Genomic DNA, 24,909 nt, shown 5'->3' with positions numbered 1-24,909 from the left:
ACTATTTCAAAGCTGTCAAATGATCTTGACAAGATAGAATGAACATTAGCTTGCTATACATGTTAGTGCCTTGCGAAAGTATTCGGCCCCCTTGAACTTTGCGACCTTTTGCCACATTTCAGGCTTCAAACATAAAGATATAAAACTGTATTTTTTTGTGAAGAATCAACAACAAGTGGGACACAATCATGAAGTGGAATGACATTTATTGGATATTTCAAACTTTTTAAAGAAATTAAAAACTGAAAAATTGGGCAGTGCAAAATGATTCAGCCCCCTTAAGTTAATACTTTGTAGCGCCACCTTTTGCTGCGATTACAGCTGTAAGTCGCTTGGGGTATGTCTCTATCAGTTTTGCACATCGAGAGACTGACATTTTTTCCCATTCCTCCTTGCAAAACAGCTCTAGCTCAGTGAGGTTGGATGGAGAGCATTTGTGAACAGCAGTTTTCAGTTCTTTCCACAGATTCTCGATTGGATTCAGGTCTGGACTTTGACTTGGCCATTCTAACACCTGGATATGTTTATTTTTGAACCATTCCATTGTAGATTTTGCTTTATGTTTTGGATCATTGTCTTGTTGGAAGACAAATCTCCGTCCCAGTCTCAGGTCTTTTGCAGACTCCATCAGGTTTTCTTCCAGAATGGTCCTGTATTTGGCTCCATCCATCTTCCCATCAATTTTAACCATCTTCCCTGTCCCTCCTGAAGAAAAGCAGGCCCAAACCATGATGCTGCCACCACCATGTTTGACAGTGGGGATGGTGTGTTCAGGGTGATGAGCTGTGTTGCTTTTACGCCAAACATAACGTTTTGCATTGTTGCCAAAAAGTTCAATTTTGGTTTAATCTGACCAGAGCACCTTCTTTCACATGTTTGGTGTGTCTCCCAGGTGGCTTGTGGCAAACTTTAAACAACACTTTTTATGGATATCTTTAAGAAATGGCTTTCTTCTGGCCGTCCCTCTATAAACTTATTCACAACAGTATCTCGGACCTGCCTGGTGTGTTCCTTGTTCTTCATGATGCTCTCTGCACTTTTAACGGACCTCTGAGACTATCACAGTGCAGGTGCATTTATACGGAGACTTGATTACACACAGGTGGATTGTATTTATCATCATTAGTCATTTAGGTCAACATTGGATCATTCAGAGATCCTCACTGAACTTCTGGAGAGAGTTTGCTGCACTGAAAGTAAAGGGGCTGAATAATTTCACGCCCCAATTTTTCATTTTTGATTTGTTAAAAAAGTTTGAAATATCCAATAAATGTCGTTCCACTTCATGATTGTGTCCCACTTGTTGTTGATTCTTCACAAAAAAATACAGTTTTATATCTTTATGTTTGAAGCCTGAAATGTGGCAAAAGGTCGCAAAGTTCAAGGGGGCCGAATACTTTCGCAAGGCACTGTATATGCCATAATAGCTATTACTCCAGTTTACATGTGTATAAATTACCATATACTTTTTTTATTGTAATTTGTTTTGCACTGGCTCGAGGAACACTCACTAGACTCTAGCCACACAATCACACATACTACATTGACACTCCATCACCCACACATACTTTCTCACTTTTAACATATGCTTCTGCTGCTCTGTTTATTATACAGTTGAAGTCAGAATTTTACATACACTTAGGTTGGAGTCATTAAAACTAGTTTTTCACCCACTCCACAAATTTCTTGTTAACAAACTATAGTTTTGGCAAATCGGTTAGGACATTCACTTTTTGCATGACACAAGTAATTTTTCCAACAATTGTTTACAGACAGATTATTTAACTTATAATTCACTGTATCACAATTCCAGTGGGTCAGAAGTTTACATACACTAAGTTGACTGTGCCTTTAAACAGTTTGGAAAATTCCATAAAATTATGTCATGGCTTTAGAAGCTTCTGATAGGCTAATTGACATCATTTGAGGTAATTGGAGGTGTACCTGTGGATGTATTTCAAGGCCTACCTTCAAACTCAGTGCCTTTTTGCTTGACATCATGGGAAAATGAAAAGAAATCAGCCAAGACCTCAGAAAAAAATGTAGACCTCCACAAGTCTGGTTCATCCTTGGGAGCAATTTCCAAATGCCTGAAGGTACCACGTCCATCTGTACAAACAATAGTACACAAGTATAAACACCATGGGACCATGCAGCCGTCATACCACTCAGGAAGGAGATGCATTCTGTCTCTTAGAGATGAACATACTTTGGTGCGAAAAGTGCAAATCAATCCCAGAACAACCACAAAGGACCTTGTGAAGATGCTGGAGGAAACCGGTACAAAAGTGTCTATATCCACATTAAAATGAGACCTCTATTGACATAGCCTGAAAGGCCGCTCAGCGAGGAAGAAGCCACTGCGGCAAAACCACCATAAAAAAGCCAGACTACAGTTTGCAACTGCACATGGGGACAAATATCGTACTTTTGGAGAAATGTCCTCTGGTCTGATGGAACAAAATATAACTTTTTTGCCATAATGACCATTGTTATGTTTGGAGGAAAAAGGGGAGGATTGCAAGCCGAAGAACACCATCCCAACCATGAAGCACAAGGATGGCATCATGTTGTAGGGGTGCTTTGCTGCAGGAGGTACTGGTGCACTTCACAAAATAAATGGCATCATTAGGATGGAAAATTACGTGGATATATTGTTGCAACATCTCGACATCTGTCAGGAAGTTAACGCTTGGTCGCAAATGGGTCTTCTAAATGGACAATGACCCCAAGCATACTTCCAAAGTTGTGGCAAAATGGCTTAAGGACAACAAAGTCAAGGTATTGGAGTGGCCATCACAGAGCCCTGACCCCAATCCTATAGAAAATTTGTGGGCAGAACTGAAAAAGCGTGTGTGAGCACGGAGGCCTACAAACCTGACTCCGTTACACCAGCTCTGTCAGGAGGAATGGGCCAAAATGCACCCAACTTATTGTGGGAAGCTTGTAGAAGGCTACCTGAAACGTTTGATCCAAGTTAAACAATTTAAAGGCAATGCTACCAAATACTAATTGAGTGTATGTAAACTTCTGACCCAGTGGGAATGTGATGAAAGAAATCACTCTACTATTATTCTGACATTTCACATTCTTAAAATAATGTGGTGATCCTAACTGACCTAAGACAGGGGGTATGATTAAATATCTGGAATTGTCAAAAACTGAGTTTAAGTGTATGTATCTACGTGTACATACTGTGTTACCTCAACTACCTCGTACCCCGGCACATTTAATCGGTACTGGTACTCCTTGTATATAACTTCGTTATTGTTATTTCATTGTTACTATTTTTCTTACTTTTTAACTCTGCTTTGTTGGGAGTGGGCTCGTAAGTAAACATTTCATGATAAATTCTACATCTGTTGTATTCGGCGCATGTAACCAATAGAATGTGTTTTTGATTTTGAAAATTATTTATATTTCTCCTACCAGTCACTTTCAGCAGTGTTTACATGTATATCCACCTATCACGCCTACACTGACAATGTTACACGCTCACCACCACGCACAAACCCACCCAACACTTAAGTCTTCTGCATGCTTCGGTTGGGCTGGCGCTTAGCCGTTGGCGAACCGGACGTGTTTGCTCACATGCCCCCTTAAAGACCTTCACTTCAAAAACGAGGAACAAGTGTATCGAATCCCCGAGCTGACAAAGTAAATCTGTCGTTTTGCTCCTGATCAAGGCAGTTAACCCACTGTTCCCCAGTAGGCTGTCATTGTAAATAAGAATTTGTTCTTACCTGACTTGCCTAGTTAAATAAAAATTACATTTAAAAAAAGTTTGTTTTTGTCGGAGGTCTTAGTCACGCAATGTGACATCTAACTAAGATGTTGTTTGGTGAAAAAAAGAATGAGCATGAAAACAATTCATCTGTCGTTGAACGATAACAAACACTTCATTGAAGAATCCCGACTTTTGACCAATCACCAATGAAGGGGCATAGACTTCGGCTACGGACTTCGGCTTGGCTCGAGAAATAATTACGTGTGCAACGAACAGCCGGGAAAAAACCTTACCTTTGAGATGGGAAACATGCGGACGTCTTTATGCTGCTGGCATACTGTTTACTATTATTATAATTATTTATCCTACTACCAGTCACTTTCTGCTAATTCCAGCCCACATGCACATACTGTATTTCCCTCAAATAATCCTGTAATCCCTGCACATTTTAAAGTTGGTACTGGCACTGACCCTATATAGATATATATCTCTTGCTCTCTTATTTTAGTTTTATTTCATTAGTTCTATTATTAGTTTGTTTATATTGAGTACTGCGCTGTTGGGTAGGGCTTGCAAGTTAAGCATATTATTGTACTTGTGCATGTGACAAGTAAAACTTATTGGATAGAGAGATTATTCCCAAGTACATGTAGAGAACATAGGACACACTCCTTTTGTCTGTTAACTTCATTTCATGCATTTACTCATTAGGTTCTTCCACATCTTCAGTGGCTGTAGCATAGGTATATGATGTATATGGGCCTGATTTATAATTAATGTTGTATAAATGCAGTCAACAGCCCCCTCTGCTGTTTAAATATGCATATTTAACCTTTCCCCAGAGTATTTTAGATCATTTGGAAATGTTTTGGAAAATCTGATTTGTGGCGGCACATCAAAGTATGATATCGAAGTAGAGCAATGTCCTCCAACTTATTCACCATTCTTTCTAATCAGCAAAGTACATTGTTATCGTGTTTTTTGTAAGAGTATTCAATCTAGAAATGTGGGGATGATAGTCGTCATCCTGTGTGAGAGTGCCTACTTTCTGTTTACATGGATTGGTTGTCTGGTGTGTGCGCTCAGGAGGTGGATGCTTTACTCAGCGAGAACGAGATGCTGCAACGCAAGCTGCACAGCCAAGAGGACGACTTCAGACTGCAAAACAGCACCCTGATGCAGGAGCTGTCCAAGGTACTGGATGTCCCCTGCTCCCGCACATGCCACTGGTTCAGAAGAGGGGAATGTCCTTGTAAATTAAGATGTGATTTAGGCCTATCCTTTGTCTAGCTTGTATAACATAAAGGCCCCACCTTCCTGATCACATTTCATGATTATATTACAGAAATATTTTTCATTTATTGCATTCCCCTGTTTAGTTATGTACTCAGATAGAGGAGCTACAACATGAAATCAAAGAGCTAAAGGATGGCAAGGGGCTGCAGGCTGAATCCTCCGGTACCATCTCCATCTCTGTGGATGGAGAGTTACTGCGCCTCCAGGCAGAGAACGCTGCCCTTCAGAAAAAGATGACGGGTATGCTTATGTTGGTTATCGTTGTAGAAAATCAACACTGTCAAAGGCATTTCTTAGATGAGATGTATCTGGTAATGGCAACACAGCATCAGTTTAAAAACAAAAATGTCTACTAACCCTTTACATCGCTGTGTTTTTCCCCTCAGCCCTTCAGGAGCGCCATGAGAGTGAGATAAAGAGCCAGAGGGGAGCGGAGGTCAGTGAAACCAAAGCCTCAGAGACAGATGGCCTGGCTGACACCAACGGTGTCCGGTTGCACTCTGACGTCAGTGAGACCAGGGAGGACTCTGCAGCCGGAACCAATGACAGACTGGAACAGGTGACATCATAAACACATTTTTCAGAGGAACTGCCATTTTGAAAATATCCTCAGATGCACTTCCACTGTTGTATCAGGCATACATAAATGTATACACCGGTCGCTGTTGTTCATTATTGAGCTGGTTGCTCTATTCAACATACAAAAGGCTCTGTTTATTCTGTCCATTATGCTATACCTGTATGTTTTTACATCATATTAAACCGTTACAGTATGGAATGCAAACTGGCGTATTTCAACACATTAATCATCCCCTATTTAGATCAAGCCTTTGTGTTATACATGGTGGTTGGTTTTATGTTTATTTGTTATTTAATTACAAGATTATTTCACAAACAACCCTATATTTAGATTACGGTTTTGAATTATGGATGCGGTATGGCATTGTGTTGAGTTGTCCTTAAATTAATTTCCTTTTGTTTTTTTCCCCAGGCAGAGGCAAAGTGTGCCAAACTGGAACAGCGAGTGGCCGAGCTAAGTGGTGAGTTGAGTCTTTCTTATGGAGAATATATCTTTAGAAATAGTCTGGAAAGCCTAGTAGAGCAATAATAAAGTTGAATCTTTCCCCCTTGGTTGTTGTGCTACTTTACAAGAGTGATTGACTTAATTAATTGACATCTTTGTTAACAATGTTGACTCCCAGCACTAGAGGTAGACCGATTATGATTTTTCAAAACCGATACCGATTATTGGAGGACCAAAAAAAGCCTATACCAATTTCTTTTACATATATATATTTGTAATAATAAGCTTTACAACAATATTGAATGAACAATGAACACTTTTATTTTAACTTAATATAATACATAAATAAAATCAATTTAGTCTCAAATAAATAATGAAACATGTTCAATTTGGTTTAAATAATGCAAAAAAGCAGTGTTGGAGAAGTAAAAGTGCAATATCTGCTATGTAAAAAAAGCTCAAGTTTGTGTTCCTTGCTCAGAACATGAGAACATATGAAAGGTGGTGGTTCCTTTTAACATGAGTCTTCAATATTCCCAGGTAAGAAGTTTTAGGTTGTAGTTATTATAGGACTATTTCTCTCTATACCATTTGCATTTCATATACCTTTGACTATTGGATGTTCTAATAGGTGCTTTAGTATTGCCAGCCTAATCTCGGGAGTTGATAGACTTGAAGATATAAAGCAAACGGATTAAAGTGCTGTTTGAATGAATGCTTACGAGCCTGCTGCTGCCTACCATTGCTCAGTCAGACTGCTCTATCAAATCATAGACTTAATTATACTATAATAACACACAGAAATATGAGCCTTAGGTCATTAATATGGTCAAATCCGGAAACTATCATTTTGAAAACATAACGTTTATTCTGTCAGTGAAATCCGTATTTTATCTAACTGGTGGCATCCCTAAGTCTAAATATTGCTGTTACATTGTACAACCTTCAATGTTCTGTCATAATTATGTACAATTCTGGCAGATTAATTATGGTCTTTGTTAGGAAGAAATGGTCTTTACACAGTTGGCAACGAACCAGGCGGCCCAAACTGCTGCATATACCCTGACTCTGCTTACACTGAACGCAAAAGAAGTGACACAATTTCAGGCACCACATTGATTATATGCAACGCAGGACAAGCTAGTTAAACTAGTGATAATATCATCAACCATGTATAGTTAACTAGTGATTATGTTAAGAATATTTATAATATAAGTTTAATGCTAGTTAGCAACTTACCATGGCTCCTTGCTGCCTGCACTCTCGTAACAGGTGGTCAGCCTGCCACACTGTCTCCTCGTGGGTTGCAATGTAATCGGTGTCCAAACAGACCGATTGTTATGAAAACTTGAAATCAGAACTAATTATTCAGATTAATCGGTCGACCTCTACCCAGCACCAAATGTTGCTTAAATAATTTAACCGCTGGTTTCCCACCAATCGGATAGGACATAGTCCAGTTCACTGCTCCCCAATGCAGGCTGTGTGGGGCATGTGTCCAGCAGGCATCTAGCTTTTGTTTACAGCATGTCAAAGACCAGTCAGGAGCGTGCGACTGGGTTCGCACTAGATGGGCAAGTGGTAAAGTCAAAACTGGATAACTTGTAAAAATGTTTGAAAACAAAAATCACTGTTTTTATCTTAATTTAGGGTTTGGCACAATGTTAGCAGTGTGGTTAACCTTTTACAAGAAACTCAGAAGTGACCCCACGGCCCAATTTCAGAACACAAACTTTACTGTCCTTAGATGGGTATTTAAGTTCTGGTCAGATAACCGAAAAAGAACACGGCTTTTTGGCTAATCAACACCCTAAAATTGCCCCTTTTTATACTTAGCTGAAATTACACAAGAATATTACAAAACGTCCAGGGCGCCCTATTGTAGCGGGCATTGATGCAGTTATTTATTTATTAGACCACTCGCAGAACAGCTCCCCTCCTTTGTAAAAGACACCACTAGTATGATCGCAGAACAGCTCCCCTCCTTTGTAAAGAACACCACTAGTATGATCTCAGAACAGCTCCCCTCCTTTGTAAAGGACACCACTAGTATGATCTCAGAACACCTCCCCTCCTTTGTAAAGGACACCACTAGTATGATCTCAGAACAGCTCCCCCCCTTTGTAAAGGACACCGCTAGCATGATCTCAGAACAGCTCCCCTCCTTTGTAAAAGACACCACTAGTATGATCTCAGAACAGCTCCCCTCCTTTGTAAAAGACACCACTAGTATGATCTCAGAACAGCTCCCCTCCTTTGTAAAAGACACCACTAGTATGATCTCAGAACAGCTCCCCTCCTTTGTAAAAGACACCACTAGTATGATCTCAGAACAGCTCCCCTCCTTTGTAAAAGACACCACTAGTATGATCGCAGAACAGCTCCCCTCCTTTGTAAAAGACACCACTAGTATGATCGCAGAACACCTCCCCTCCTTTGTAAAGAACACCAGCAGTATGGTCTCAGAACAGCTCCCCTCCTTTGTAAAGAACACCATCAGTATGATCTCAGAACAGCTCCCCTCCTTTGTAAAGAACACCAGCAGTATGGTCTCAGAACAGCTCCCCTCCTTTGTAAAGAACAGCAGCAGTATGATCTCAGAACAGCTCCCCTCCTTTGTAAAGGACACCAGCAGTATGATCTCAACAGCTCCCCTCCTTTGTAAAGAACACCAGCAGTATGATCGCGGAACAGCTCCCCTCCTTTGTAAAAGACACTACTAGTATGATCTCTATCATTGAATCTCTTGATCCTTCCTCTCCCTGATAATACTTTGTTAGTTACTTTTGATGTTGAGTCGTTATACACAAATATTCCACACGAGGGCAGTATTGAAGCTATGGAACATTTTCTTCTGCAATGTGACCCTAATGAACTACCTTCCAGTGCATGCATTATAACATTGGGCTGAAATAGTACTCACACACAACTACTTCATGTTTCTAAATGATTTCTTTATTCAGACGAAGGGTACTGCTATGGGATCCCCCATGGCTCCTAACTATGCTAATTTGTATATGGTTACATGGAGAAAGTCTATTTTCAATCCTCTCAAAAATGTTTTCTTGCCTAACATCGTTATTTGGAAATGGTATATTGATGATATTTTTGTTCTGTGGAGGGGTGATATTAAACAGCTCCAAGCGTTCCATGCTTTTCTTAACTCCTGTTCTGAGCATCTGAGATTTACTATGTAATCTGATACACGTCAAATCAGTTTCTTTGATCTTCTGATCTTATGTGAAGATAATGTTTTATACACTGATCTTTACAGGAAACCTACTGATCCTAACAGTTTGTTGAGGGCTGATAGTTGTCACCCGCTTCCCTTGAAAAACAGTTTGCCCTACAGCCAATTCTGTCAAATCAAAAGAATGTAAAAAAAAACAATCAGATTTCGACAGAAATATGGCCGAGACTCAAAGAAAATCCAAGGAGAGGGGGTACAAAAATGGTCAGATTTAATACTGCCATTGAGAAAATTCAAAACAATATGAGACATTACCTTTTTCAAGGTCAGTCTCACAAAAAGAAGCATTCTTGCGTTCTAACTACCCGCTATTCAAAGTGCTCTGAACACATTAAGGGAATCGTTCACAAACATTGGCACATTCTAAGATCCGATGATAGTATTGGTAATGTGTTTTCGGCCCTTCCCTTGGTCATTCTCGCGGGGCAGAAACCTCAGAGATCAATTGGTAAGCGCTGATTTACCACCCCAAGGTATCCCTGCACAGCGTGTATTTGCGCCCCTACTGGATGGAAACTACAAATGTAATAGCTGTGCTCAATACAATGGCACTTATAAATGTAGATCCTTCAAACATTCCCAAACAGGGAAACAGATCCCAATCAAAAGTGTCATCACGTGCTCCACTAAGGCAGTTATTTATCTTAGAACTTGTCCTTGTGGCAAAAATGATGTGGCTAAAATAAAGCGCAAATTGAAAATACATATCGTAGCACCATTAGGTGCAAAAACTGGACTTAACCAGTTGCGGCCCACTTTTTGGAAGCAAACCACTCGATTTCGTCTCTACGTTATATTGGCATCGAACATGTTTTCTTCCCTAGAAGAGGGGGTGACCTCAACAATTTATTGTTAAAACGAGAGGCTGCCTGGATCTGTAATTTAAAGAACCTTGCTCCCTTCGGTCTCAACGTAGACTTTGATCTGAAGCCATTCTTGTGACTAATGTGATTTTGCTATTCATTGTAAATGTTTGTAGGCTTATGTATTATCTGTGATCAGATGTTATCCATTTATGTTTTTTTGTATGCTATTTTAATATATGAGAATTAACCAATGATATCAGGCCACACCTGGCCATGATTACAGTCACCTGTGTGTCTTTAGACACTATATAAACGAGTCACTCCACAGTGTTTGTCATTATACCCTGATGAAGACAGCTTGTCTGCCGAGAAACGTTGGACATAAATATTTTTCATCCGAGCTCCTAGAGTGTGAGGCTCTCCTTTTGTTTTTTAAGTGTTCTACTCCGCTAGCCAGTACCTCGCCTAAATAGGTGTGTGTTTCTTTCACCTCTAGATTAGGGTTAGGCATAAGGTTAGCAGTGTGGTTAAGGTTAATGTTAGGCATAAGGTTAGTAGTGTGGGTTAGGCATAAGCTTAGCAGTGTGGTTTAGGGTTAGGCATAAGGTTAGCAGTGTGCTTTAGGGTTAGGCATAAGGTTAGCAGTGTGGTTTAGGGTTAGGCATAAGGTTAGTAGTGTGGTTAGGGTTAGGCATAAGGTTAGTAGTGTGGTTAGGGTTAATGTTAGGTTCCAAATCAGTTAAGAAGATGCATTGTAGAAATAGACAGGGGCTATGCTTTTGCCACTTTCCCAGAAAGTGATGACCATGTGAGTTGGGGTACTGTGATTTAAGACTGAGCTGCAGGACCTGCAGTGAGGACCCCCGGGCTAGTTATGAAACAGGATGCTCTTAGGTGGTCAGCACTGTGTCCAAATCCAATAACGCAATGCTTTGGGCCAGAGGTGGAGCTGCAGCTGCACACTGAGGTGGAGGAGAAGCGCCTACTGAAGGAGCAGCTCCAAGCACTAGAGGTAATTATTAACCCATTTTACAACCCTAGGTTAGGTGCTAACGACCCATGAACAACCCTAGGTTAGGTGCTAACAACCCATTCCACAACCCTAGGTTAGGTGCTAACAACCCATTCCACAACCCTAGGTTAGGTGCCAACGACCCACCATATAACCCTAGCTTAGGTGCTAATGACACACCCTACAACCCTAGGTTAGGTGCTAACAATCCATCCCACAACCCTAGGTTAGGTGCTAACAACCCATCCCACAACTCTAGGTTTGGTGCTAATGACCCACCATACAACCCTAGCTTAGGTGCTAATGACACACCCTACAACCCTAGGTTAGGTGCCAACAACACACCCTACAACCCTAGGTTAGGTGTCAACGACCCACCATACAACCCTAGGTTAGGTGCCAACGACCCACCATACAACCCTAGGTTAGGTGCTAACGACCCACCCTACAACCCTAGGTTAGGTGCTAACGACCCACCCTACAACCCTAGGTTAGGTACTTAATTGCTCTCTATGCTAAGAAACTTTTATAGGTTTTGTTATTTAGTTTTTTATTCAGTTTTTATGTTACTTGCCCTCGTGCCTCAAAGTGAAGCAGTAAGATATGCAGCTCTGTATCTGAGAGTACATAAAAAAATATGGTCACTACCTGCCTCCTCCATTTATTAGGCTAATTGACTGTATGTGGGTTTATGTAAATATGATATGCCGTGGACAGACTTTCCCTAAGGCACAATTAAGGACAGACAACAATTTGTTGGCTATTTCTATGTCTCTTCATCTAAGTACTTAGATATTTAATTTCTCTCCTCCAGTCATCCAAACAGGCAGACATCACACAACTTCAAGAAGAAATAGCAAAGGTAACTAACTATAAGATCAGATGTGTTCTCTGTTGTATAGATCAGGCTCTAGTGTATATTAGCATCTAGGCCCCTACATGTAATGGAAAAGTGATTTGATCCATGTGTTGCTTTCTAGCTCTCTGATAAATTGAAGAAAAAACAAGACCGGTAAGATTCTATTTACCTTGCAAGTGTTATGAAGGCATTTCTTTGGTTCTACACAAAGTAAAACTTAAAAAGCATTAAAAGACAATTTCATAATAGATCGATTGTATTTCCTTGCCAATGTAGATGAATGTATTTGAGTTTCTTGGCTCAGCTGTGATGAACTACATCAGAGTATGACAGTAATGATAAGCACCTGGGCCTTGTCCTGTTATAGTGCTGTTTCTCTGTCATCATTGGGCAGCCGTCTCAGGCTCAGTATAGCAATGTGACACTAGGCACCGGCTCCGTGGACAGTCAGCTGTCGGGAGTAATGAGACTGAACCTCAACTTGTTTTGCCATCAGTCACTATCATCTGCTGTATCTGCAAAGACGTCTGCCCAAATCTCCCCTCAAGGGCTCTTTTCACACCGGCAGAGCCCTGGCCTCCAGAGCCCTGGCCTCCAGAGCCCTCCTGGCCTCCAGAGCCCTGGCCTCCAGAGCCCTGGCCTCCAGAGCCCTGGCCTCCAGAGCCCTGCCTGGCCTCCAGAGCCCTGGCCTCCAGAGCCCTGGCCTCACGCTCGGAGTCTCTTATATCTCCTCTACTGGGAGGTTTCATGGTGGAGCAGTTTTCTCACTGGCTTTTTATGATTTGTTTTATAGCTTTCTGCGTTCGCAAGCTGAAAAAGAAGCCCTTTATAATGACAGCAGGTAAGGGCATGCATAAAGATTCAATTTGTTTTTCACTTTCACCAAGCTTCTGAAGGAAGAGTTTTTTTTATTTTTATTTTTTTATGTAACAAAAGAAAAAAGCCAGATGCCATTTGATTAAAATACATTATTTCTGCACCAGGACCAAAATCGATGAGATTCAACAGAGGAAGGAGGAGGAGCTAAAGTCATTGAACATCCGCATCCAGAAGTTACAGGGAGATCTGCTGTCAGCCAACCAGGTCACACATCCCGATATTGCCTGTCCTGTTATGAGATCAATCTCAATATATTGTTTATGATTGGTACTGCACCTGAAGTACTCATATTGTTGTATTATGACAATACATACTCCTTATTAACTTCACAACAGATTTCTAGCTGGGTTGTAGTAGGTATGCACTAGACCCATATCCTAAAATGATTGACAGCCTGACAGAATCTAGTAGGAAGCTGAAGCTGACTCTTGCTGCCTGTGTTTTTTTAGAGTGTTGGAGAGATGAAGGAGCAGCTACAGAGCCGACAGAAGGAGCATGAGTTAGTTCTACACACACTCAGAGATCAGGTAAAACAATGAGCACGAGTTAGTTCTACACACACTCAGAGATCAGGTAAAACAATGAGCATGACTTAGTTCTACACACACACAGAGATCAGGTAAAACAATGAGCACGAGTTAGTTCTACACACACTCAGAGATCAGGTAAAACAATGAGCATGAGGTAGTTCTACACACACTCAGAGATCAGGTAAAACAATGAGCATTAGTCAGTTCTACACCACTCAGAGATCAGGTAAAACAATGAGCATGACTTAGTTCTACACACACTCAGAGATCAGGTAAAACAATGAGCATGACTTAGTTCTACACACACACAGAGATCAGGTAAAACAATGAGCACGAGTTAGTTCTACACACACTCAGAGATCAGGTAAAACAATGAGCATGACTTAGTTCTACACACACTCAGAGATCAGGTAAAACAATGAGCATTAGTTGGTTCTACACCACTCAGAGATCAGGTAAATCAATGAGCACGAGTTAGTTCTACACACACTCAGAGATCAGGTAAAACAATGAGCATGACTTAGTTCTACACACACTCAGAGATCAGGTAAAACAATGAGCATTAGTCAGTTCTACACCACTCACAGATCAGGTAAAACAATGAGCATTAGTTAGTTCTACACCACTCAGAGATCAGGTAAAACAATGAGCATTAGTCAGTTCTACGCCACTCAGAGATCAGGTAAAACAATGAGCATTAGTTGGTTCTACACACACTCAGAGATCAGGTAAAACAATGAGCATTAGTCAGTTCTACACCACTCAGAGATCAGGTAAAACAATGAGCATTAGTCAGTTCTACACCACTCAGAGATCAGGTAAAACAATGAGCATTAGTCAGTTCTACACCACTCAGAGATCAGGTAAAACAATGAGCATTAGTCAGTTCTACGCCACTCAGAGATCAGGTAAAACAATGAGCATTAGTCAGTTCTACGCCACTCAGAGATCAGGTAAAACAATGAGCATTAGTTGGTTCTACACCACTCAGAGATCAGGTAAAACAATGAGCATTAGTTGGTTCTACACACACTCAGAGATCAGGTAAAACAATGAGCATTAGTTGGTTCTACACCACTCAGAGATCAGGTAAAACAATGAGCATTAGTCAGTTCTACAGAGATCAGGTAAAACAATGAGCATTAGTTGGTTTCTACACCACTCAGAGATCAGGTAAAACAATGAGCATTAGTCAGTTCTACACCACTCAGAGATCAGGTAAAACAATGAGCATTAGTCAGTTCTACACCACTCAGAGATCAGGTAAAACAATGAGCATTAGTCAGTTCTACACCACTCAGAGATCAGGTAAAACAATGAGCATTAGTCAGTTCTACTCACAGGTAAAACAATGAGCATTAGTCACTCAGAGATCAGGTAAAACAATGAGCATGACTTAGTTCTACACCACTCAGAGATCAGGTAAAACAATGAGCATTAGTCGGTTCTACACCACTCAGAGATCAGGTAAAACAATGAGCATTAGTCAGTTCTACACCACTCAGAGATCAGGTAAAACAATGAGCATTAGGTAGTTCTACACACACTCAGAGATCAGGTAAAACAATGAGCATGAGGTAGTTCTACACACACTCAGAGATCAGGTAAAACAATGAGCATTAGTCAGTTCTACACCACTCAGAGATCAGGTAAAACAATGAGCACGAGTTAGTTCTACACACACTCAGAGATCAGGTAAAACAATGAGCATGACTTAGTTCTACACACACTCAGAGATCAGGTAAAACAATGAGCATTAGTCAGTTCTACACCATTCAGAGATCAGGTAAAACAATGAGCATCAGTCAGTTCTACACCACTCAGAGATCAGGTAAAACAATGAGCATTAGTCAGTTCTACACCACTCAGAGATCAGGTAAAACAATGAGCATCAGTCAGTTCTACACCACTCAGAGATCAGGTAAAACAATGAGCATTAGTCAGTTCTACGCCACTCAGAGATCAGGTAAAACAATGAGCATTAGTCAGTTCTACACCACTCAGAGATCAGGTAAAACAATGAGCATTAGTCAGTTCTACACCACTCAGAGATCAGGTAAAACAATGAGCATTAGTCAGTTCTACACCACTCAGAGATCAGGTAAAACAATGAGCATTAGTCAGTTCTACACCACTCAGAGATCAGGTAAAACAATGAGCATTAGTCAGTTCTACACCACTCAGAGATCAGGTAAAACTCAAACCTTTTAACCGTAATTTGCTCTACATAGTTTTTGTGCTGTAACAAAAGGATTTGCCCCCTTTCTAAGTTTCTCAAGTTTTGCATTTTTTTTTCTATACTGAATGGTAAAACAGATCTTCAATTCAAACCTAATATTAAATAAAAAGGAACCTGAGTGAACAAATAACACAACAATTACATAATTATTTCATAAACAAAGTTATGCAACACCCAATGCCCCTGTGTGAAAAGCCTACATGAAAATGGCTTGAAAATATCTAAATATTTGAAGGTTTGGAATGGCAGAGTCAAAGTCCAGACCTAATCAGGACTTGAAACTAGAGGTTCTAACCACTCAATCGCAATGGCCGATTTAATTCAGGGCCGATTTCAAGTTTTCATAACTCAGAATCAGGTAAACTGCATTTTTGGACACCAATCATGGCGGTAAAACATTGTACTCCAGTTCTAGGAGACTGCTTGGCAGGCTGTGACTACCTGTCATACGAGACCAGCAAGGAGCCAAGGTAAGGTGATAGCTAGCATTAAACGTATCTTATAAAAAACAATCAATCTTAACATAATCACTAGTTAACTACACATGGTTGATGATATTACTAGTTTATCTAGCTTGTCCTGCGTTGCATATCGATGCGGTGCCTGTTAATTTATCATTGAATCATAGCCTACTTCTACACCACTCAGAGATCAGGTAAACGGTTATTCCCCACAGAGATCAGGTAAAACAATGGGGAATTGGGAGTTGCATAACTTTAAAACAATGTTAATTAAATAAAAATATATATTTTTGTTGTCATTTGTAAACTCAGGTTCCCTTTATCTAATATTAGATTTTGGTTGAACATCTGACATTCAGTATAAAAAATATGCAAACATAGTGAAAATCAGAAAGGGACAAAATACTTAGTTACTGTACTGCAGGTAGTATAATGGAAGTAGAGTATGATACCCATACTTTAGGTCGTATAATGGAAGTAGAGTATGATACCCATACTGTAGGTAGTATAATGGAAGTAGAGTATGATACCCATACTTTAGGTCGTATAATGGAAGTAGAGTATGATACCCATACTTTAGGTCGTATAATGGAAGTAGAGTATGTGTCCCATACTTTAGGTCGTATAATGGAAGTAGAGTATGATACCCATACTTTAGGTCGTATAATGGAAGTAGAGTATGATACCCATACTTTAGGTAGTATAATGGAAGTAGAGTATGATACCCACTACTGTAGGTAAAATAATGGAGCATTAGAGTTCTACCCATACTGAGATAGGTAGTATAATGGAAGTAGAGTATGATACCCATACTGTAGGTAGTATAATGGTAAAACAGAGTATGATACCCACCACTGTAGGCCGGTAAAATGGAAGTAGAGAGATATGATACATACTGTAGGTAGTATAATGGAAGTAGAGTATGATACCCATACTGTAGGTAGTATAATGGAAGTAGAGTATGATAACCATACTTTAGTTGTCTATAATGGAAGTAGAGTATGATACATACTTTAGGTCGTATAATGGAAGTAGAGTATGTGTCCACTTTAGGAATTAGTCGTATAATGGAAGTAGTTCTAGTATGATACCCATACTTTAGGTCGTATAATGGAAGTAGAGTAAAACAATGATATTATACTTTAGGTAGTATAATGGAAGTAGAGTATGATACCCATACTGTAGGTAGTATAATGGAAGTAGAGTATGATACCCATACTGTAGGTAGTATAATGGAAGTAGAGTATGATACCCATACTGTAGGTAGTATAATGGAAGTAGAGTATGATACCCATACTGTAGGCCAGGTATAATGGAAGTAGAGTATGATACCCATACTGTAGGTAGTATAATGGAAGTAGAGTATGATACCCATACTGTAGGTAGTATAATGGAAGTAGAGTATGATACCCATACTGAGATAGGTAAAAATGGAAGTAGAGTATTTACATTTACATTTACATTTAAGTCATTTAGCAGACGCTCTTATCCAGAGCGACTTACAAATTGGTGCATTCACCTTATGACCTCCAGTGGAACAGTAGTGCATCTAAATCTTTTCAGGGGAGGGGGTGAGAGGGATTACTTTATCCTATCCTAGGTATTCCTTAAAGAGGTGGGGTTTCAGGTGTCTCCGGAAGGTGGTGATTGACTCCGCTGTCCTGGCGTAAAACAATGAGGGAGTTTGTTCCACCATTGGGGGCCAGAGCAGCGAACAGTTTTGACTGGGCTGAGCGGGAACTGTACTTCCTCAGTGGTAGGGAGGCGAGCAGGCCAGAGGTGGATGAACATTAGTCAGTGCCCTTGTTTGGGTGTAGGGCCTGATCAGAGCCTGAGGTACTGAGGTGCCGTTCCCCACTCACAGCTCCGTAGGCAAGCACCATGGTCTTGTAGCGGATGCGAGCTTCAACTGGAAGCCAGTGGAGGGAGCGGAGGAGCATTAGGGTGACGTGGAGAGAACTTGGGAAGGTTGAACACCAGACAGGCTGCGGCGTTCTGGATGAGTTGTAGGGTTTAATGGCACAGGCAGGGAGCCCAGCCAACAGCGAGTTGCAGTAATCCAGACGGGAGATGACAAGTGCCTGGATTAGGACCTGCGCCGCTTCCTGTGTGAGGCAGGGTCGTACACTGCGGATGTTGTAGAGCATGAACCTACAGGAACGGGCCACCGCCTTGATGTTAGTTGAGAACGACAGGGTGTTGTCCAGGATCACGCCAAGGTTCTTAGCGCTCTGGGAGGAGGACACAATGGAGTTGTCAACCGTGATGGCGAGATCATGGAACGGGCAGTCCTTCCCGGGAGGAAGAGCAGCTCCGTCTTGCCGAGGTTCAGCTTGAGGTGGTGATCCGTCATCCACACGGATATGTCTGCCAGACATGCAGAGATGCGATTCGCCACCTGGTCATCAGAAGGGGGAAAGGAGAAGATTAATTGTGTGTCGTCTGCATAGCAATGATAGGAGAGACCATGTGAGGTTATGACAGAGCCAAGTGACTTGGTGTATAGCGAGAATAGGAGAGGGCCTAGAACAGAGCCCTGGGGGACACCAGTGGTGAGAGCACGTGGTGTGGAGACGGATTCTCGCCACGCCACCTGGTAGGAGCGACCTGTCAGGTAGGACGCAACAGCGTGGGCCGCGCATTAGGAGATGCCCAACTCGGAGAGGGTGGAGAGGAGGATCTGATGGTTCACAGTATCGAAGGCAGCCGATAGGTCTAGAAGGATGAGAGCAGAGGAGAGAGAGTTAGCTTTAGCAGTGCGGAGCGCCTCCGTGATACAGAGAAGAGCAGTCTCAGTTGAATGACTAGTCTTGAAACCTGACTGATTTGGATCAAGAAGGTCATTCTGAGAGAGATAGCGGGAGAGCTGGCCAAGGACAGGCACGTTCAAGAGTTTTGGAGAGAAAAGAAAGAAGGGATACTGGTCTGTAGTTGTTGACATCGGAGGGATCGAGTGTAGGTTTTTTCAGAAGGGGTGCAACTCTCGCTCTCTTGAAGACGGAAGGGACGTAGCCAGCGGTCAGGGATGAGTTGATGAGCGAGGTGAGGTAAGGAGGAGGTCTCCGGAAAAACAATGGTCTGGAGAAGAGAGGAGGGATAGGGTCAAGCGGGCAGGTTGTAGGGCGGCCGTCAGTCTAAGACGCTCAGATTTCATCTGGAGAACAGAGGGGAGAAAGAGGTCAGAGCACAGGGTAGGGCAGTGTGAGCAGAACCAGCGGTGTCGTTTGACTTAGCAAACGAGGATCGGATGTCTGTCGACCTTCTTTTCAAAATGGTTGATACTGAGAAGTCATCTGCAGAGAGGGAGGAGGGGGGAGGGGGAGGAGGATTCAGGAGGGAGGAGAAGGTTGCAAAGAGCTTCCTAGGGTTAGAAAATCAGATGCTTGGAATTTAGAGTGGTAGAAAGTGGCTTTAGCAGCAGAGAGAAGAGGAAAATGTAGAGAGGAGGGAGTGAAAGGATGTCAGGTCCGCAGGGAGGCGAGTTTCTCCATTTCCGCTCAGGCTGCCCGGAGCCCTGTTCTGTGAGCTCGCAATGAGTCGTTCTTACGAGCCACGGAGCGGGAGGGGAGGACCGAGCATGCCTGGAGGATAGGGGACATAGAGAGTCAAAGGATGCAGAAAGGGAGGAGAGGAGGGTTGAGGAGGCAGAATCAGGAGATAGGTTGGAGAAGGTTTGAGCAGAGGGAAGAGATGATAGGATGGAAGAGGAGAGAGTAAAATAAGAGAGAGCGAAAACTCAGGTTGGGACGGCGAACATCTGACCATCCGAGTAGGGGCAGTGTGGGAAGTGTTGGATGAGAGCGAGAGGGAAAAGGATACAAGGTAGTGGTCGGAGACTTGGAGGGGAGTTGCAACCCAGGTTAGTGGAAGAACAGCATCTAGTAAAGATGAGGTCGAACCCATATTTCCTGCCTTGTGAGTAGGGGGGAAGGTGAGAGGGTGAGGTCAAAAGAGGAGAGGAGTGGAAAGAAGGAGGCAGAGAGGAATGAGTCAAAGGTAGGCGTGGTAGTTAAAGTCGCAGAACTGTGAGAAGTATGATACCCATACTGTAGGTAGTATAATGGAAGTAGAGTATGATACCCATACTGTTGGTAGTATAATGGAAGTAGAGTATGATACCCATACTGTAGGTAGTATAATGGAAGTAGAGTATGATACCCATACTGTAGGTAGTATAATGGAAGTAGAGTATGATACCCATACTGTAGGTAGTATAATGGAAGTAGAGTATGATACCCATACTGTAGGTAGTATAATGGAAGTAGAGTATGATACCCATACTGTAAGTCGTATAATGGAAGTAGAGTATGATACCCATACTGTAGGTAGTATAATGGAAGTAGAGTATGATACCCATACTGTAAGTCGTATAATGGAAGTAGAGTATGATACCCATACTGTAAGTCGTATAATGGAAGTAGAGTATGATACCCATACTGTTGGTAGTATAATGGAAGTAGAGTATGATACCCATACTGTAGGTAGTATAATGGAAGTAGAGTATGATACCCATACTGTAAGTCGTATAATGGAAGTAGAGTATGATACCCATACTGTAGGTAGTATAATGGAAGTAGAGTATGATACCCATACTGTAGGTAGTATAATGGAAGTAGAGTATGATACCCATACTGTAAGTCGTATAATGTAGAGCTTTTTCATTTGTATAAACTGAGTTCATCACAGCTCCTGTAATATGGAAATATTTGTTTCAAAACAATTAAGGCATCTGACATGCAAACCTTATTCACATTTTCTCTCAACTTTTAGTTGTATTAAACTCAGCAAAAAAAGAAACAGGACCCTGTCTTTCAAAGATAATTCGTAAAAATCCAAATAACTTCACAGATCTTCATTGTAAAGGGTTTAAACACTGTTTCCCATATTTGTTCAATGAACCATTAACAATTAATGAACATGCACCTGTGGAACGGTCGTTAAAGACACTAACAGCTTACAGACGGTATGCAATTAAGGTCACAGTTATGAAAACTTAGGACTTGTCATAACTTGGCACTTATGTCCTCTGTGATGTCACACGACTTAATGAACTCAAACTCCGCTTTGAACAGACAACAATAAGATAAGGATTTTGGGTCTGCTGTTGTCTTCTCTTTTTGTTTTCTCTTTACAATATGGACATATTTTTTATTTCAAGTCATTTTGGCAAGTCATGCAGACGTTCTGTTTCTGATCTGGCTTCTGTCACCATTCTTTCGTTGTTTCTTTACCTCATTTATCCTTCTTGTTTTTCATTCTGTTGTCCGTACCTTACTGATCCTCTTCTGGTCATTTCAGCCGACCCCCGTTGATGATCCATCCTATTAATCTAACTCGTCTTTCCCCCTTCTCTTTCAATCCATATTGTTGTGCTGCCAATCGGCACCTCGTTGTCTTTTTCCTCCGTCTCTCCTCTCTTCCCTCCATGGCTGTCCTCCCCCCTTGTGTTTACCCCGTGTGTGGTGCTGTGATGCAGATAGCGTGTCAGAGTGCTGTGAGTCAGGAGCAGGTGGAGAATATCCTGACTGAGAACGATGCTCTCAGGACTAACCTAGTCGCTCTGGAACAGGTATAGTATTCTGACCCCTGCCCTGCCAGGACCCCCCCCACGGAACCTCATCACTATTCACTCTACCACTGTCACCACTCACCAGCCATTACCCATGATGCATCACCATTATGACAAGTCGAGCTGTTGTGAATAAAGTCAGGGAGGTAAAGACATTTTTCACCATACTGACGGATGGTGATTATTTCAATAGTTCAGACATGAATTGCTGCTATTTACACATAATACTAACGGTTTGTTGTTTTTCCTACAAAGCTTTAATCCAAAGATGTTCAACTTCTGCTCATCTGCTTTTCATGTCTCACTTTCTCCACTTCTGACACATTTGATCCACTTTGTTTCATTAAACAAAGTCTAGAAATAACTAGTGGGTGTTGTGTGTCATTAGATTCAGACAGTGAAGACTCAGGAGATGAACCTTTTGCGTGACCAAAACACGGCTCTGAACGTTGAGCTGCAGCAGAGACGGACAGAGCAGGAGAGCTTCCTGGCACAGAGAGATGACCTTAAGTCTCAGCTACAGGTTTGTGTGACCCTCACATTGTCCTAATGCATGCATACTCCGAGAACCACTGAAATACACCTCACTTTTACAGTGGTTAGTACTTTGATAAAGGCCTTCTATTGTAGGTCAAGGAGGAAAAAGATGGAGTTGCAAATGTATTTTTATCCTCTCTTTAGCTGTCTTTTTTTTTCTCCGTAGGAGGGGAACCGTGCCAACAGCAGACTGTTGGAACAGCTGACTGTATTGGACCAATGGAAAGACCGATTACAGCAAGAGCTGGAGGAGGCTAAAAAGGTGGGCTATCTGTGACCCACACACACACAGTGAACAGAGATGCGTACAGGAGGCATACACACATCGCACTGTAGTAATTGTCATTACTGTATGCCAGTGAAGGTGGGAGTGCTGATCTGACCTCTCTCAAGCTCCACTTCTTCTGCCCACAGGGTCACAGGCCATAAATGGACAGCACAGCTTCAATTAGCATATGTGCCAGTCTTGGACTTATCACAGAGTTATCTTTGATCAAATTGACATGAATTCAGGATTATGATTCAAAGACTCATGGTTTGTTTAAGAAACAGTGAATCAGTGCTGGATGAGTGTGAATGTTATTGTTCATCTATCATCACCATAAATGAGTTATCCTCCCGTCTCCGTCACCCTCCCCCTGCAGACAGCTGACAAGCGGAAGGCCATGCTGGATGAACTGGCCATGGAGATAATCACAGAGAAGTCCCGGCACAAGGAGGAGCTGAGCGACGTGCGTCTGCAGCATGAGAAGGAGGTGCTGGGGGTGCGAGCACGCTACGAGAAGGAGCTGAGGGGACTCCATGAGGACAAGAACCGCACAGAGGAGGGGATCCGCTCACAGCTCCGAGACGAGAAGGTGAAGGGGGGGGGCACATAGCCAACGAGAAGGGAGAGAACATGAGGTGCTCTGCTTGTGTATTAATGTGACCTTTGACCTCTAGGCTCGCAATAAGGAGCTGGAGGGCCTGCAGCAGTGTGTGGAGGAGCTGCAGGCCCAGGTCCAATCCATGGAGGACACTAAGGGCTGGTTCGAACGCAGACTCAAAGATGCTGAGGTACACGACCAACTTCACTTCAAATCAAATCAAATCACATTTTATTTGTCACATACACATGGTTAGCAGATGTTAATGCGAGTGTAGCGAAATGCTTGTGCTTCTAGTTCCGACAATGCAGTGATAACCAACAAGTAATCTAACTAACAATTCCAAAACTACTGTCTTATACACAGTGTAAGGGGATAAGGAATATGTACATAAGGATATATGAATGAGTGATGGTACAGAGCAGCATACAGTAGATGGTATCGAGTACAGTATATACATATGAGATGAGTATGTAGACAAAGTAAACAAAGTGGCATAGTTAAAGTGGCTAGTGACATAAGAATGCAGTCGATGATCTAGAGTACAGTATATACATATGCATATGAGATGAATAATGTAGGGTAAGTAACATTATATAAGGTAGCATTGTTTAAAGTGGCTAGTGATATATTTACATCATTTCCCATCAATTCCCATTATTAAAGTGGCTGGAGTTGGGTCAGTGTCAATGACAGTGTGTTGGCAGCAGCCACTCAATGTTAGTGATTGCTGTTTAACAGTCTGATGGCCTTGAGATAGAAGCTGTTTTTCAGTCTCTCGGTCCCAGCTTTGATGCACCTGTACTGACCTCGCCTTCTGGATGATAGCGGGGTGAACAGGCAGTGGTTCGGTGGTTGATGTCCTTGATGATCTTTATGGCCTTCCTGTAACATCGGGTGGTGTAGGTGTCCTGGAGGGCAGGTAGTTTGCCCCGGTGATGCGTTGTGCAGACCTCACTACCCTCTGGAGAGCCTTACGGTTGAGGGCGGAGCAGTTGCCGTACCAGGCGGTGATACAGCCCGCCAGGATGCTCTCGATTGTGCATCTGTAGAAGTTTGTGAGTGCTTTTGGTGACAAGCCAAATTTCTTCAGCCTCCTGAGATTGAAGAGGCGCTGCTGCGCCTTCTTCACGACGCTGTCAGTGTGAGTGGACCAATTCAGTTTGTCTGTGATGTGTATGCCGAGGAACTTAAAACTTGCTACCCTCTCCACTACTGATCCATCGATGTGGATAGGGGGTGTTCCCTCTGCTGTTTCCTGAAGTCCACAATCATCTCCTTAGTTTTGTTGACGTTGAGTGTGAGGTTATTTTCCTGACACCACACTCCGAGGGCCCTCACCTCCTCCCTGTAGGCCGTCTCGTCGTTGTTGGTAATCAAGCCTACCACTGTTGTGTCGTCCGCAAACTTGATGATTGAGTTGGAGGCGTGCATGGCCACGCAGTCGTGGGTGAACAGGGAGTACAGGAGAGGGCTCAGAACGCACCCTTGTGGGGCCCCGTGTTGAGGATCAGCGGGGAGGAGATGTTGTTGCCTACCCTCACCACCTGGGGGCGGCCCGTCAGGAAGTCCAGAACCCAGTTGCACAGGGCGGGGTCGAGACCCAGGGTCTCGAGCTTGATGACGAGCTTGGAGGGTACTATGGTGTTGAATGCCGAGCTGTAGTCGATGAACAGCATTCTCACATAGGTATTCCTCTTGTCCAGGTGGGTTAGGGCAGTGTGCAGTGTGGTTGAGATTGCATCGTCTGTGGACCTATTTGGGCGGTAAGCAAATTGGAGTGGGTCTAGGGTGTCAGGTAGGGTGGAGGTGATATGGTCCTTGACTAGTCTCTCAAAGCACTTCATGATGACG

General features: G+C 42.3%; 1 protein-coding gene across 3 annotated transcripts in view; it reads left to right on the top strand.

Annotated features, from left to right (window-relative positions):
- LOC115117363 (GRIP1-associated protein 1-like) overlaps positions 1 to 24,909 on the top strand; it is a 130,107-nt gene that overhangs the window by 2,151 nt on the left and 103,047 nt on the right. For all 3 annotated transcript variants that reach the window (XM_065005249.1, XM_065005250.1, XM_065005251.1), the window contains exons 5-18: positions 4,814 to 4,921; positions 5,107 to 5,263; positions 5,410 to 5,582; positions 6,015 to 6,063; positions 11,045 to 11,115; positions 11,930 to 11,977; positions 12,096 to 12,127; positions 12,768 to 12,815; positions 12,958 to 13,057; positions 13,303 to 13,380; positions 22,041 to 22,175; positions 22,356 to 22,451; positions 22,834 to 23,046; positions 23,132 to 23,245. In XM_065005249.1, the coding sequence (XP_064861321.1) occupies positions 4,814 to 4,921; positions 5,107 to 5,263; positions 5,410 to 5,582; positions 6,015 to 6,063; positions 11,045 to 11,115; positions 11,930 to 11,977; positions 12,096 to 12,127; positions 12,768 to 12,815; positions 12,958 to 13,057; positions 13,303 to 13,380; positions 22,041 to 22,175; positions 22,356 to 22,451; positions 22,834 to 23,046; positions 23,132 to 23,245 (1,422 nt within the window). The remainder of the gene's footprint in view (positions 1 to 4,813; positions 4,922 to 5,106; positions 5,264 to 5,409; positions 5,583 to 6,014; positions 6,064 to 11,044; positions 11,116 to 11,929; positions 11,978 to 12,095; positions 12,128 to 12,767; positions 12,816 to 12,957; positions 13,058 to 13,302; positions 13,381 to 22,040; positions 22,176 to 22,355; positions 22,452 to 22,833; positions 23,047 to 23,131; positions 23,246 to 24,909) is intronic.

The sequence above is a fragment of the Oncorhynchus nerka genome, linkage group LG20 (assembly GCF_034236695.1).
Source record: "Oncorhynchus nerka isolate Pitt River linkage group LG20, Oner_Uvic_2.0, whole genome shotgun sequence".
NCBI classification, from domain to species: domain Eukaryota; kingdom Metazoa; phylum Chordata; class Actinopteri; order Salmoniformes; family Salmonidae; genus Oncorhynchus; species Oncorhynchus nerka.
The sequence above is the reverse complement of the archived record's forward strand: the minus strand, read 5'-3'. Positions and strand labels throughout refer to the sequence as shown.